At 37.7% G+C, this 15231-nt stretch overlaps 1 protein-coding gene and 2 pseudogenes across 1 annotated transcript; all 3 read left to right on the plus strand.

Annotated features, from left to right (window-relative positions):
- Positions 1-3609: 3609 nt before the first annotated feature.
- Positions 3610-4542, plus strand: LOC129653722 (olfactory receptor 145-like). Its single transcript, XM_055583430.1, has one exon. The coding sequence runs from the start codon at positions 3610-3612 to the stop codon at positions 4540-4542; it is 933 nt and encodes a 310-aa protein (XP_055439405.1).
- A 5911-nt stretch (positions 4543-10453) lies between these two features.
- On the plus strand, positions 10454-14163 carry LOC129652556 (olfactory receptor 8B8-like; annotated as a pseudogene).
- LOC129654179 (olfactory receptor 8B3-like) lies at positions 14045-14879 on the plus strand (annotated as a pseudogene).
- The last annotated feature ends 352 nt before the right edge of the window (positions 14880-15231 follow it).

A 15231-nucleotide genomic window follows, 5' to 3' on the forward strand; every position in this document is an offset into this window, starting at 1 on the left:
TGGCCATACGTTTTCTGTCATTTAAAAATAAAATATCTTATTTAGTAACTTTTTCATACTTTTGCAGTTTTATTGAGAAAAAATTGACTGTATACATTTAGTGAAAGTGAAAACTACTCAGTCATGTCTGACTCATTGCAGCCCCAGGGACTATACAGTCCATGGAATTCTCCAGGCCAAAATGCTGGAGTGGGTAGCCTTTCTCTTCACCAGGGGTTCTTCCCAACCCAGGGATTGAACCCAGGTCTCCCGCATTGCAGGTGGATTCTTTGCCAGCTGAGCCACAAGGGAAGCCCAAGAATACTGGAGTGGGTAGCTTATTGCTTCTCCAGCGGATCTTGCTGACCCAGGAATTGAACCGGGGTCTCCTGCATTGCAGGCGGATTCTTTACCAACTGAGCTATCAGGGAAGCCCAGTTTTAGGGAACGTGGTTCAAGATGGTGACATAGGAAGATCCTGAGCTCACCTCCCTCCATGAATGCAGTGATTCTACAGCTATATATGAAACAATCACCTCTGAAAAAGATCTGAAAACTTGCTGAGCACTTTCTTCACCTTGTAAGGTGAGAAAAAGGCCACATAGAGGTAGATAGAACAGGCTGAGATACAGTCTCACTATAAACTCTACCTCGGTGTGGAAACCAAAAATGGTGAGGGTACTCAAGAACCTGAGTTTTTTGCACTGTTCAAGTTCTGATACAGAAGAAAATTGTTATTTCAGAACCATTTAAATTATAAGAAAGCTTTCACCTGAAGACCCATTTCTCCTTTACTCTTTAATAAGAGTTAATTTCTAGACTGTGTAGAGAATTGATGGATTAGAAAATCTCAGAGGGAATATTTTTCCTATAAGTGAGTCATTGATAGGCCAGTTAATTGGGATTCCCTGGTAGCCCAGGTGGTAAAGAATCCACCTACAATGCAGGGGACCCTTGTTCTATTTAGGTCAAGAAGATCCCCTGGAGAAGGCATGAGCTACCCACTCCAGTATTCTTGGGATTCCCTGGTTTCTCAGATGATAAAGAATCCATCTGCAATGAGGGGCACATGGGTTCAATCCCTGGGTTGGGAAAATCCCCTGGAGAAGGGCATGGCAACCCACTCCAGTATTCTTGCCTGTAGAATCCCCATGGACAGAGGAGCCTGGCAGGTTACAGTCCATGGGGTCACAAAGAGTTGGACAAGACTGAGCGAGTAAGCACAGCACCAGCACTGATTTGCTAGGACTCATTTCTGGATGAGTCTGGCTAGTGGTTTTTCAATTTTATTTATCCTCTCAAAGAACCAGCTTTGGCTGTGTTGATTTTTGCTATGGTCTCTTTTGAATTTATTTCTGCCCTAATTTTTAAGATTTCTTTCCTTCTACTAACCCTGGGGTTCTTCATTTCTTCCTTTTCTAGTTGCTTTAGGTGTGGAGTTAGGTTATTTATTTGACTTTTTTCTTCTTTCTTGAGGTGTGCCTGTATTGCTATGAACTTTCCCCTTAGGACTGCTCTTACAGTGTCCCACAGGTTTTGGGTTGTTGTGTTTTCATTTTCATTCATTCCTATGCAAATTTTGATTTCTTTTTTGATTTCTTCTGTGATTTGTTGGTTATTCAGCAGCGTGTTGTTCAGCCTCCATATGTTGGAATTTTTAATAGTTTTTCTCCTGTAATTGAGATCTAATCTTACTGCATTGTGGTCAGAAAAGATGCTTGGAATGATTTCTATTTTTTTGAATTTACCAAGGCTAGCTTTATGGCCCAGGATGTGATCTATCCTGGAGAAGATTCCATGTGCACTTGAGAAAAAGGTGAAATTCATTATTTTGGGATGAAATGTCCTATAGATATCAATTAGGTCTAACTGGTCTATTGTATCGTTTAAAGTTTGTGTTTCCTTGTTAATTTTCTGTTTAGTTGATCTATCCATAGGTGTGAGTGGGGTATTAAAGTCTCCCACTATTATTGTGTTATTGTTAATTTCCCCTTTCATACTTGTTAGCATTTGTCTTACATATTGCGGTGCTCCTATGTTGGGTGCATATATATTTATAATTTTTATATCTTCTTCTTGGATTGATCTTTGATCATTATGTAGTGTCCTACTTTGTCTCTTTTCACAGCCTTTGTTTTACAGTCTATTTTATCTGATATGAGTATTGCTACTCCTGCTTTCTTTTGGTCTCTATTTGTGTGGTATATCTTTTTCCATGAACTTGGTGAAAGACTCTCTTAACAAGTTTCTGAATCTTACATATTCGGTACATAAATTGTTTTTGAATCAGCTGTTTTTGTAGGAAAAAAGAGACTAGGGCTTCCTCTTCATTTCTGTAATCTACATGAACAGAAAATGGGAGATTTGGCCCTCCTTTGGTGAATGGACAATCCCTAAGTGAAAGGAAAACTTGAGTAAACTATTGAATCTCTAAGGGACAAAGGTCAGATTAAGGTACAGGATGCAAATGCAATCCCCCCAGGTCCCTATTATACATAGAGTGTTTCCCTGGGGAAGAGACTGAATAAACTTCTGCCACATTTATAACTGAGTACATTATAGCATCACCCTCACATTAAATCTGTGACTTACCAAGTGGCAAAAATAATAATAAGAATGTTTATTTTTCTCTGCTGCATGAGTGGACTGAAAGTCATAAACAGAAATTATGACCTATATTTCTAAAAGATTTTGAAGTCAAATCAGAAAATATATGTGAGCCGCTTTCTCTTAATCAAAGGAACCAAAGCTTCAGAACCTGAAATTGCCCTATTAAGAACAGAGGATAAAACCAATGATAAGAAAGCCCTGGGGTTTTCTGGAGAAAGGAAGGTGAGTTTCTGAATTCCATTTATTCATGTCCTTCTTGTTTGAAATTGAAGTTCAAAGATCTAAGATATCGCAGTTTATTTCCAATTTAGCACCTGGAGACTCACATAAAACTTAGAAAAATGTCTATTCAAGATATGGATCAGTGAATGCTCAGAGACACTAGGGGCCTAAAAGAATGCGTTAGATCAGTCAGTATAAGTTCCCTCTCCATGGAGGGAAGTCTTATCTAGTTACAACTTTTACTCTGCAATGTGGGGTGAAGAGTTAACCTCTTGTAGACTCTGGCCATTTAGTTTTAGTTAAGAAGCAATTTTCTTTGTTCTCACGCCACCAGGTCTAATCTGCTTTAAAGGCCAGCACCTGATTGCTAGAGTCTCTGCCTATAGTCTTACTGGTGAGGGGAGACTCCAAGTGAAAGGAGAAATGTTTAGATGTGGGAAGAATGAGTCAGTCCTCGTCCAAACCTCTCCTTTATCCACTGTTTGTTTTTTATCCCAAGCAGTCAAGTCTGCACAGGGCAGTGGTTTCCTTCCTTCTGTAGGCTAAGTTTTGATATTCTTTTCTACTTCGTTTATAAAGACCCAAAAAAGTGAAATTCCCTGTCACTTAGTTTCAGGATAATGGTAACACAATTCCATGAGAGAGTAGGTAAGACAATTCTGTGAGTCCAGGCTGGGTTACTCTCAGATATCCCCAGCCCAAACAGCACACTTGTGAGAGGAGATATTGTGTGAAAATTGAGTCATTGTTCTCCATGTAACCTTTTTCTTCTGTGCTCACAGATCACCTTAGAGAAGAATGGCTCCTGGAAATGGCTCTTTTGTGACCAAATTCATTCTGTTGGGATTAACCAACCAGCCAGATCTCCAACTCCCTCTATTCTTCCTGTTCTTAGGAATGTACATGGTCACTGTGCTGGGAAATTTGGGATTGATAATGTTAATTGCACTGAATTCACACCTACACACCCCCATGTACTTTTTCCTTTTAAACTTGTCCTTCATAGACCTCTGTTATTCTTCTGTATTTACACCAAAAATGCTGATTAACTTCTTACCAAAGAAGAATATTATTTCTTACATGGGGTGCATGACCCAGCTCTACTTCTTCTGTTTTTTTATCATTTCAGAATGCTATGTGCTGACATCAATGTCCTATGACCGCTTTGTGGCCATCTGTAAGCCACTTTTGTATACAGCTACCATGTCCCCTAAAGTGTGTTCCAGCCTTATGCTTGGTTCCTACTTGATGGCATTTTCTGGTGCCATGGCTCACACTGGATGCATGCTGAGACTGACCTTCTGTGATGCAAACACCATCAACCATTATTTCTGTGACATCCTCCCTCTGCTCGAACTCTCCTGCACAAGTACCTATGTCAGTGAGCTGGAAGTGTTCATCGTAGGAGGCATCAATATCATTGTGCCCAGTCTCACCATCTTTGTCTCTTATGGTCTCATCCTCACCAACATCCTTCACATCAGCTCCACAGAGGGCAGGTCCAAAGCCTTTAGCACCTGCAGTTCGCACATCATTGCTGTTTCTCTCTTCTTTGGAACAGGGGCATTCATGTATCTCAAACCACCTTCTGCTGTGTCTATGGATGAGGGGAAAATCTCTTCTGTCTTTTACACCAATATGATTCCTATGATGAACCCATTAATCTACAGCTTGAGGAACAAAGATGTTAAACTTGCTCTGAGAAAATCTCTGAGTAGGAGACAGTTTTAATCAGAACTGTCTGTGTGCACAAGTAACTTGTACTGTGATATATTGTTTTTAATTTTAATGGAAACCTTCTTACCATATTTTTTGTTACCTTTTTTAACCTAGTATCTTAAAGAAATTTAAATCCTGTTTGAATAATTTATTTCCATTTTTATATATTTTTCTTAGTTTTCAAAATACATATATTCTCTTTTTCTTGCATAGTCATAACATTAAATAGTGAATATATTATCTTTTTTATTATAATTTTTGAAATTATTTTTCCACTGGGAAAAGATGAATGGTCTCCAAATAACAAATTATATAACATTAGACTGAAACCTATCACATGGGTTATTTTTAATCTATCAACTTGCAATAAGGATAAATAAGATACTCTGTTTCTACTCTTATCTTTCCAATTTTCACTTGGCAATAATATACCTTCTTGAAATACCAGAGATTGATGATTCTAAGGGTATCAAGGATAATCCATTTCCCATATGTAAATCTTTAGTGTTAAGCTTCTTTTAGCAAAGAGTTTTATTTTTCACCTTTGTAAGTAAAACTGACACATAACCAGTCATCAAAATACATGTTTTGCATGGGTGGGAAAGTGAAACCAAGAGTGGATAATGATTTACTTAAAGTCACACAGCTTTAGAAAGAAAAATTGTAGACTAAAGTCTTATCATTTTGACTTCAAGTATATTATTCTTCAGTATACTCTATACACTCCTCATAATGTTATTTTATTTCAGTAGAAAACCTTTACCTATGGACTCACTCCTTGTGCAGGACCCTAGATACTATTGAGATCACAGAATTTCTCTATATAAGATGAAAGCTTAAGTTATTTATGATTTAAAATGTTAAACCAACAGGGCTAGATGACTTTTGAACAAGTAGATTATTTCTCATTTTGTTGGCTTCTGTGTGCTACATTCATATGGAGTTTTAGGTACAGAAACATTAAATTGCAGCTGGGAGAATAATGCCAATGTGAAAGAAATATGAGAATAAAGCAAGTTATGACATGAATGTTGGATTTTTTTTTTGAAAGCAAAAGTGTGCTACTTTAAAAATCTTCAATATGCTGTATCAGTGACCCTGTAATCATTTTCTAAGATATTTTGAAAAATATTAATTACTAAACACTCTTCTTAATCTCCAGTCAGTATTTATGTATTTTGAAATTTGGCAAAACTGATGTTTGACTTGTTTTTGTTTGAGGTGTTCAGCACAACTTAATCCTTGGCTGATATTTTTAGATGACCACTCATATTTCACTCCCAATTGCAATATGAACATGATTGATTTTTCCTTAACAAGTTCTTTTTTTAAAAAAATTTTTTTAAAATTTTATTTTATTTTTAAACTTTACAATATTGTATTGGTTCTGCCATACATCGAATGAATCCGCCACAGGCGTACATGTGTTCCCCATCCTGAACCCTCCTCCCTCCTCCCTCCCCATACCATCCCTCTGGGTCTTCCCAGCGCACCAGTCCCAAGCATCCAGTATCGTGTATCGAACCTGAACTGGCGACTCGTTTAATATATGATATTATACATGTTTCAATGCCATCCTCCCAAATCATCCCACCCTCTCCCTCTCCCACAGAGTCCAAAAGACTGTTCTATACATCAGTGTCTCTTTTGCTGTCTCGTATACAGGGTTATCGTTACTGTCTTTCTAAATTCCATATATATATGTTAGTATACTGTATTGGTGTTTTTCTTTCTGGCTTACTTCACTCTGTATAATAGGCTCCAGTTTCATCCACTTCATTAGAACTGATTCAAATGTATTCTTTATAATGGCTGAGTAATACTCCATTGTGTATATGTACCACAGCTTTCTTAGCCATTCATCTGCTGATGGACATCTAGGTTGCTTCCATGTCCTAGCTATTATAAACAGTGCCGCGATGAATATTGGGGTACACATATCTCTTTCAATTCTGGTTTTCTCAGTGTGTATGCCCAGCAGTGGGATTGCTGGATCATAAGGCAGTTCTATTTTCAGTTTTTTAAGGAATCTCCACACTGTTCTCAATAGCGACTGTACTAGTTTGCATTCCCACCAACAGTGTAAGAGGGTTCCCTTTTCTCCACACCCTCTGCAGCATTTATTGCTTGTAGACTTTTGGATCGCAGCCATTCTGACTGGTGTGAAATGGTACCTCATAGTGGTTTTGATTTGCATTTCTCTGATAATGAGTGATGTTGAGCATCTTTTCATGTGTTTGTTAGCCATCTGTATGTCTTCTTTGGAGAAATGTCTATTTAGTTCTTTGGCCCATTTTTTGATTGGGTCATTTATTTTTCTGGAGTTGAGCTGTAGGAGTTGCTTGTATATTTTTGAGATTAGTTGTTTGTCAGTTGCTTCATTTGCTATTATTTTCTCCCATTCTGAAGGCTGCCTTTTCACCTTGCTTATAGTTTCCTTTGATGTGCAGAAGCTTTTAAGGTTAATTAGGTCCCATTTGTTTATTTTTGCTTTTATTTCCAGTATTATGGGAGGTGGGTCATAGAGGATCCTGCTGTGATGTATGTCAGAGAGTGTTTTGCCTATGTTCTCCTCTAGGAGTTTTATAGTTTCTGGTCTCACATTTAGATCTTTCATCCATTTTGAGTTTATTTTTGTGTATGGTGTTAGAAAGTGTTCTAGTTTCATTCTTCTACAAGTGGTTGACCAGATTTCCCTGCACCACTTGTTAAAGAGATTGTCTTTAATCCATTGTATATCCTTGCCTCCTTTGTCAAAGATAAGGTGTCCATAGGTGCGTGGATTTATCTCTGGGCTTTCTATTTTGTTCCATTGATCTATATTTCTGTCTTTGTGCCAGTACCATACTGTCTTGATGACTGTGGCTTTGTAGTAGAGCCTGAAGTCAGGCAGGTTGATTCCTCCAGTTCCATTCTTCTTTCTCAAGATCGCTTTGGCTATTCGAGGGTTTTTGTATTTCCATACAAATTGTGAAATTATTTGTTCTAGTTCTGTGAAGAATACTGTTGGTAGCTTGATAGGGATTGCATTGAATCTATAAATTGCTTTGGGTAGTATACTCATTTTCACTATATTGATTCTTTCAATCCATGAACATGGTATATTTCTCCATCTATTAGTGTCCTCTTTGATTTCTTTCACCAGTGTTTTATAGTTTTCTATATATAGGTCTTTAGTTTCTTTAGGTAGATATATTCCTAAGTATTTTATTCTTTTCGTTGCAATGGTGAATGGAATTGTTTCCTTAATTTCTCTTTCTGTTTTCTCATTATTAGTGTATAGGAATGCAAGGGATTTCTGTGTGTTGATTTTATATCCTGCAACTTTACTGTATTCATTGATTAGTTCTAGTAATTTTCTGGTGGAGTCTTTAGGGTTTTCTATGTAGAGGATCATGTCATCTGCAAATAGTGAGAGTTTTACTTCTTCTTTTCCAATTTGGATTCCTTTTATTTCTTTTTCTGCTCTGATTGCTGTGGCCAAAACTTCCAAAACTATGTTGAATAGTAATGGTGAAAGTGGGCACCCTTGTCTTGTTCCTGACTTTAGAGGAAATGCTTTCAATTTTTCACCATTGAGAATAATGTTTGCTGTGGGTTTGTCATATATAGCTTTTATTATGTTGAGGTATGTTCCTTCTATTCCTGCTTTCTGGAGAGTTTTTATCATAAATGGATGTTGAATTTTGTCAAAGGCTTTCTTTGCATCTTTTGAGATAATCATATGGTTTTTATTTTTCAATTTGTTAATGTGGTGTATTACATTGATTGATTTGCGGATATTGAAGAATCCTTGCATCCCTGGGATAAAGCCCACTTGGTCATGGTGTATGATCTTTTTAATGTGTTGTTGGATTCTGATTGCTAGAATTTTGTTAAGGATTTTTGCGTCTATGTTCATCAGTGATATTGGCCTGTAGTTTTCTTTTTTTGTGGCATCTTTGTCAGGTTTTGGTATTAGGGTGATGGTGGCCTCATAGAATGAGTTTGGAAGTTTACCTTCCTCTGCAATTTTCTGGAAGAGTTTGAGCAGGATAGGTGTTAGCTCTTCTCTAAATTTTTGGTAGAATTCAGCTGTGACCAGAGTATTTAAATGTTTAGTTCAGTTGCTCAGTTGTGTCTGACTGTTTGCGACCCCATGGGCTGCAGCATTCCAGGCTTCCCTGTGCATCACCAACTCCTGGAGCATGTTCAAACTCATATGCATCGATTCGGTGATGCCATCCAGCCATCACATCTTCTTTCATCCCATTCTGCTCCTGCCTTTAGTCTTTCCCAGAATTAGCATCCTTTCTGATGACTCCATTCTTCGCATCAGTTGGCCAAAGTATTGGAGCTTCAGCTTCAACACCAGCCCTCCCAATGAATATTTAAAACTGAGTTCCTTTAAGACTGACTGGTTTGATCTCTTTGTAGTTCTTCCTTTCTTGAGTTATGTGACTGGCACTGACCGGCTTTGAGGGAAGTTACAGTTCTGCTGAAGGTGTTTAATCTTAGAGTCAACCTTGTAAGCCCTTGGTTTCTCCTGTGCCCATCAACCAGGACAGAACTTTTTCTAAATTGCTGTGAAATTGGATTCTTTTCTACAATGTTGCATCACGAATATATATTTTCTTTCCTAATTTAGCTAGCTAGCGATTTCAAATATTATACAATATATTGGGAAGATTTTAAACATGACATAGAGAACTAAGAAGATGTTTCAAAGAAGCTTATATTTAATATTTCGCATGGCATGATTTTAATTTTCATTCTTCAGAAATTCAGCGCCTAGTGGTTTCTTCCATCTCCCTTTTAAGTTTTGCCCCACTACAAACAAACAAATTATATAATTGTGGTAGCTGCACAAGTCATTATTTTGTTTGTGGATGCCCTCTTTCTTGGAGCATTTTGAAGGCATATTTTTGAGCATTTGATGCTTTCCTATCAATAAGAGAGAGAACACTCCATTATCTTAGAATGATATTCTTCTCCCTCCTTCCACTCAATATAAGTAGTGTGTTTAAAGATAGACTCATGTAGGTTTATTTTTCACACAAAAACATATATATTTCTAAAATGGGTTGAATCTCCCAAGACAATTGAATGGTCTTTGTTAAGTAAACATTCTCCTACTTTCTTTTTTATGTTTTTGATAAAGGTAAGGTTTTGTACCATATTTCAAGTGTACAAGATACTAATCAGAATGGTACTTTCAGGCTTCTCATCAAAGTTAACTCTGACTCAATTTCTTCTTGAATTTTAACCAAACCTTAATCATAGTTTTGAGAATTATGTTTTTACTACATAGCTTCAATTTTCAAGTGGGTAATGGAGAACCACTGAAAGTTCTTGAACTAGGGAGGGACAGAGCTGTGTTTTCAGATGTTATTCTAGTAGCATTAATCATGACCAGATAAGACTGAATATGTGGGAAAATGTGAAAATAATAGTTAGGAGCTACTATAGTTCAACATTACACTAGTTCAGTTCAATCATAAGCCAGAAGTTGTGCGGTGGCTGGGGACAGATGGATGCAGGTCACTGTGGTTGCAGATATTATGGTTTAGCACAAGAGAAGTTGTGAATGTATTCTGAAAGCTCTTAGATAAAAATAAGATGAGTTTCATTACCATCTTTCTAAGTTTCAGAAGTATTCATTAAATTCTTTCTGTGTTCTCAGCATTGTTCCAACATTGTTCTTAGTTTCAGGATCCAAATAGTTAACAAGATAGAATAGATGTTTGTCCTCATAGAATATACAGTTTATAGAAAAGTATGAATTAAAGGGGAAAAGTCTGATGAGTATTGTGAAAGAGAATCTACTGAAATTTATGAGAACATGAGTAATAACAGCTGACTTTTATTGACACTCATATGCCAATACTGGACCAACCATTTTAGTTTTTTTTTTTTTTATTTGATTAACACAACAGCTCAACGAAAGAGATGCTATTTTTACATTCCTTATTTTACATAGGAGAACCAAGAGATTCAATAACTTTTCCAAAGGGTTATAGTGTGTAAAAGTGGAAGAAGGAAGGTAGGATTCATAGCACTCTCTAACTCCATAACCCATTCTCTTTTCTATGATGAGAAGAATAGATAACTTCATTTACTGAAATGTTACAGAAAATTAGGCAGCAGGAGAGGCTGGTAGAAATTTCAGGACTATGTTAAAAATATAAACTATAGAAGGGCTATACTATATTGTAAATTATTTCACAGACATCTCACAAAGAGAACAACTGAAATTAGTTGCTGCAACATTTGATGTGTTCAGATAAAGAAATAAAGAAACCTGGAAGTAGGTCTTTTGTAAAAATAGGTCCATTTAGTAAATGTGAATAAAGAGACAAATATAGTAGCTTTCCCCTCAGAGGTGTAGATAATGAGGAGATGGGAATTCACTTTGGATCTACCAGTCCCCAGAGTAAAGCAAAAATGAGTGGAAGAGTGAGCCCCTAAGGAACTAAAGACAGATCATGAACCAGGATCCATAATTTCTTTATTCCATATTGTACATATAATCTACACCCTGGGGAGGAGATCAAGCAAGCTTCTAACCTGCTTTTCACCAAGTGCATTACATCACTGCACTCACATTAAATCTGTGTCTAATCAAGTAGCAAGTATGATAATAAAAGGATTATTTTTCTTCTGTTGCTTGAAAACACTGAAGATATCAGAAATTATAGAAGCTCAGAAAGATTTCCAGGGCATAGGTGAATTAATGTCTAGCTCCTCTCCCATGAAATCAATGGGATCAAACCTGGAGAACGTGAAATGACATTTCCAGAACCAACAGGGTAAAGACATAGGGTAAGGGAGACAGTCCTGCGGTTTTAAGATCAAAGTTGGGTGAGTTTCTGAATTTAATTTACAATATTTATTCGTTGTTTGGTGTTCAAAGTTCAGGGACCTATTATATGTCCATTCTTTCTTGTCTTGTGTAGCTGAGATGCAAGTAAACTTCTAGAAATATCTGTTTGAGAGGAATCAGAGAATATTAAAGGGGCTCAAAGGACATATCAGTCAGGAAATTTCCTCTAAGTAGGTTGATCTCTCACTCTTCTTCCTTTATGATTTTTACTCTGTGACAAGGTTGGTAACAATTCTCCTAGACTCGGGTCCCCTCATCTTGGTTTAGAAGCAGTGTTCTTGGTTCCTGCCACATAAGGTGTATCTGCATGATAAGCCAGCGCCAGGTTGCTAGGGTCACTGCCTCCAGTTGTACTGGTGAGGGAAGAGTTCAGGGGAATGAGGGAATGTTGAGAAGAGAGTAGAAGAGTTGCATCCTTGTCCATCCTTCTTTTCCCTGGGTTTTTCCAGAGGGTATATTTGCATATGGCATCTCTTGTCTTCCATCTGTAGTATGATTGTGGTCTACTTTGCTATATTTGGCTTATAGAAACTCTATATAGGTGAGTCCACATCACTCTGTATCCTGATAATGGAAAAGGCCGACTGTATGGGACTGAGTCAGGATAGTGTCAGGCATTCGCAGTGTGTATTCTGTTTTGGAGAATGGGGCACTGGATGAGGTGAGTTGTTCTCTAATGGAACTCTTTTTCCTCTATCTACAGATTCCTTTAGAGAAGAATGGCTCCTGGAAATGGGTCTTTCGTGACTCAGTTCATTTTGATGGGATTAACAGACCAACCAGATCTCCAACTCCCCTTGTTCTTCCTGTTCCTAGGAATGTACATAGTCACTGTGATGGGGAACCTGGGCTTGATTATCTTAATTTTGCTAAATTCACATCTACACACCCCCATGTACTTTTTCCTTTTTAACTTGTCCTTCATAGATCTCTGTTACTCTTCTGTGTTTACACCCAAAATGCTGATTAACTTCATATCAAAGAAGAATATGATTTCTTACATGGGGTGCATGACTCAGCTGTACTTTTTCTGTTTTTTTTGTTATTTCTGAAATCTATGTGCTGACATCAATGGCCTATGACCGCTATGTAGCCATCTGTAACCCACTTTTGTATAATGTTGTTATGTCCCCTAAAGTGTGTTCCACCCTTATGCTTGGTTCCTACTTAATGGCATTTTCTGGTGCCATGGCTCACACTGGATGCATGCTGAGACTGAACTTCTGTGATGTAAACACCATCAACCATTATTTCTGTGATATTCATCCTCTGCTTCAGCTCTCCTGTACAAGTACCTATGTCAATGAGTTGGTTGTTTTCACTGTGGTGGGCATCAACATCACTGTACCCAGTCTCACCATCTTTATCTCTTATGGTCTCATTTTCTCCAGCATCTTCCACATCAGTTCCACAGAGGGCAGGTCCAAAGCCATCAGCACCTGCAGTTCCCACATCATTGCTGTTTCTCTCTTCTTTGGATCATGTGCATTTATGTATCTTAAACCATCATCTGCTGGGTCTCTGGATGAGCAAAAAGTCTCTTCTCTCTTTTATACCAATGTGGTTGCTATGATGAACCCCTTAATCTACAGTTTGAGAAACAAAGATGTGAAAACTGCTCTGAGAAAAACTGTAAGTGGAATACAGTTTTGATTAGAAACAACACCTCTTTGTGCAGAAAATCACAGGATAGGGATATTCTCTTTTTAATTTTAATGATCTTATTAGCACTCTTATTATTCTATTTTGTATCATATGAAAGACATTTTTGACATTTCAATTTATTTAGACATCACAGAGTAGACTTCTCTCCTTATTTACCATTTGCATAATTTCCTTTCCTCACATGTTCCCATTTATTAATACTATTAAGAACATTTACCATCTTATTTATCATTCATAATAATCATTTTGTTTATTTATTAAATTATTTATTATATTTTCTGCATTAGTCTGAACTTAACTTTCCCTGTGGAAATAGAAGACTGGTCAACGAATCATCAAATTAAGGAACATCAGGGTGACATAACTTATGCTTTTGAACTGTGGTGTTGGAGAAGACTCTTGAGAGTCCCTTGGACTGCAAAGAGATTCAACCAGTCCATTCTAAAGGAAATCAGTCCTGAATATTCATTGGAAGGACTGATGCTGAAGCTGAAACTCCAATTCTTTGGCCACCTGATGCAAAGAACTGACTCACTGGAAAAGACTCTGATGCTGGGAAAGATTGAAGGCAGGAAGAGAAGGGGATGACAGAGGGTGAGATGGTTGGATGGCATCACCGACTCAATGGACGTGAATTTGAGTAAACTGCAGGAGTTCGCGATGGACAGGGATGCCTGGTGTGCTGCAGTCCATGGGGTCGCAAAGAGTCGGACACGACTGAGTGACTGAAACTGAGGGTGACATAATGTCACTGGGAATGTCTTATCTGCCAATTGCCATTAGAAGTATGAATCTGAGAATGTTTCCTCTTTCCATCTCTCCAGGCTTTATGAGCAAGATTATATCACTTTTAATTTCTGAAGTGGAAGACTTCATAGTGACTGTTAAGTATAACCCACTTTGTATCTGTAAGCACTGTGAATGCCTGGAAGTGTCTCTTTTGTGACCAAATTCTTTCTGTTGTGATTAGCAGACTGACTTGATCTCCAACTCCCTCTGTTCTTTCTGTTTCTAGGAATGTGTATGGTCACTGTGCTGGGAAATTTGGGATTGATAATCCTAATTGCACTGAATTCACATCTGTATACCCCTATGTACTTTTTCTTCAACTTATCCTTCAAGGACCTCTGTTATTCTTCTGTGTTTATACCCAAAATTCTGATCTATTTCTCATTGAAGAAGAATATTATTTCTCACATGAGGTTCATGACTCAGCTGCATTTTTTTTTTTTTTGTCATTTCTGAATTCTGTGTGCTGACATCAATGGCCTATGATTGCTATGTGGCCATCTTCGTATAATGTTGTCATGTCCCCTAAAGTGTGTTCCAGCCTTATGCTTGGTTCCTACTTGATGGCATTATCTGGTGTCATGGCTCACACTGGATGCATGCTGAGACTGACCTTCTGTGATGCAAACACCATCGACCATTATTTCTGTGACATTGACCCTCTGCTTCAACTCTCCTGCACAAGTACCTATGTCAATGAGCTGGTACTTTTCATTGTGGTGGCATCAATAACATTGTGCCTAGCCTCACCATCTTTGTCTCTTATGGTTTCATTTTCTCCAGCATCTTCTACATTAGCTCCACGGAGGGCAGGTCCAAATCCTTCAGTACCTGCTGTTCCTTCACCATTGCTGTTTCTCTGTCCTTTGGATCATGTGCATTTATGTATCTCAGGCCATCTTCTGCTGGATCTCTGGATGAGCAAAAAGTCTCTTCTCTCTTTTATACCAATGTGGTTGCCTTGATGAACCCCTTAATCTATAGCTTGAGAAATAAAAATGTGAAAGCTGCTCTGAGGAAAAACTCTGAGTAGGAGAGATTTTGAATATACTAGGGTATCTGTCTGTGCGGTTGGTCACAGGGGAGAAAGATTCTGTGTTTAATCATTATAATTTTGTTGACAATTTTTTTGTTTCTTTTTAACCAGGTAGAAGGAAATGAGTCATCTCTCAATTTATTTCCACTCTGTGTAGAGCCACACTTCTCTCTTACCTAACCAGTTGCAGACTTTGTCACCAGCTCCAATTTATTAATATTATTTAGAAAATTTATTACCTCTTGTTTTTTTCTCAGTTTGAACATGTTTCCCCTCTGGAAATAGAAAAGTACTCTATAGTTGATGAAATCAAGGGACATTAGGGTAAAAGAGCATCATCGGGGATGTC

The sequence above is a fragment of the Bubalus kerabau genome, chromosome 5 (assembly GCF_029407905.1).
Source record: "Bubalus kerabau isolate K-KA32 ecotype Philippines breed swamp buffalo chromosome 5, PCC_UOA_SB_1v2, whole genome shotgun sequence".
In the NCBI taxonomy this organism is placed as follows: domain Eukaryota; kingdom Metazoa; phylum Chordata; class Mammalia; order Artiodactyla; family Bovidae; genus Bubalus; species Bubalus kerabau.

Excerpts from the sequence above, each read along its gene's own strand:
- LOC129653722 (XM_055583430.1), top strand. The coding sequence starts at position 3,610 with ATGGCTCCTGGAAATGGCTCTTTTGTGACCAAATTCATTCTGTTGGGA.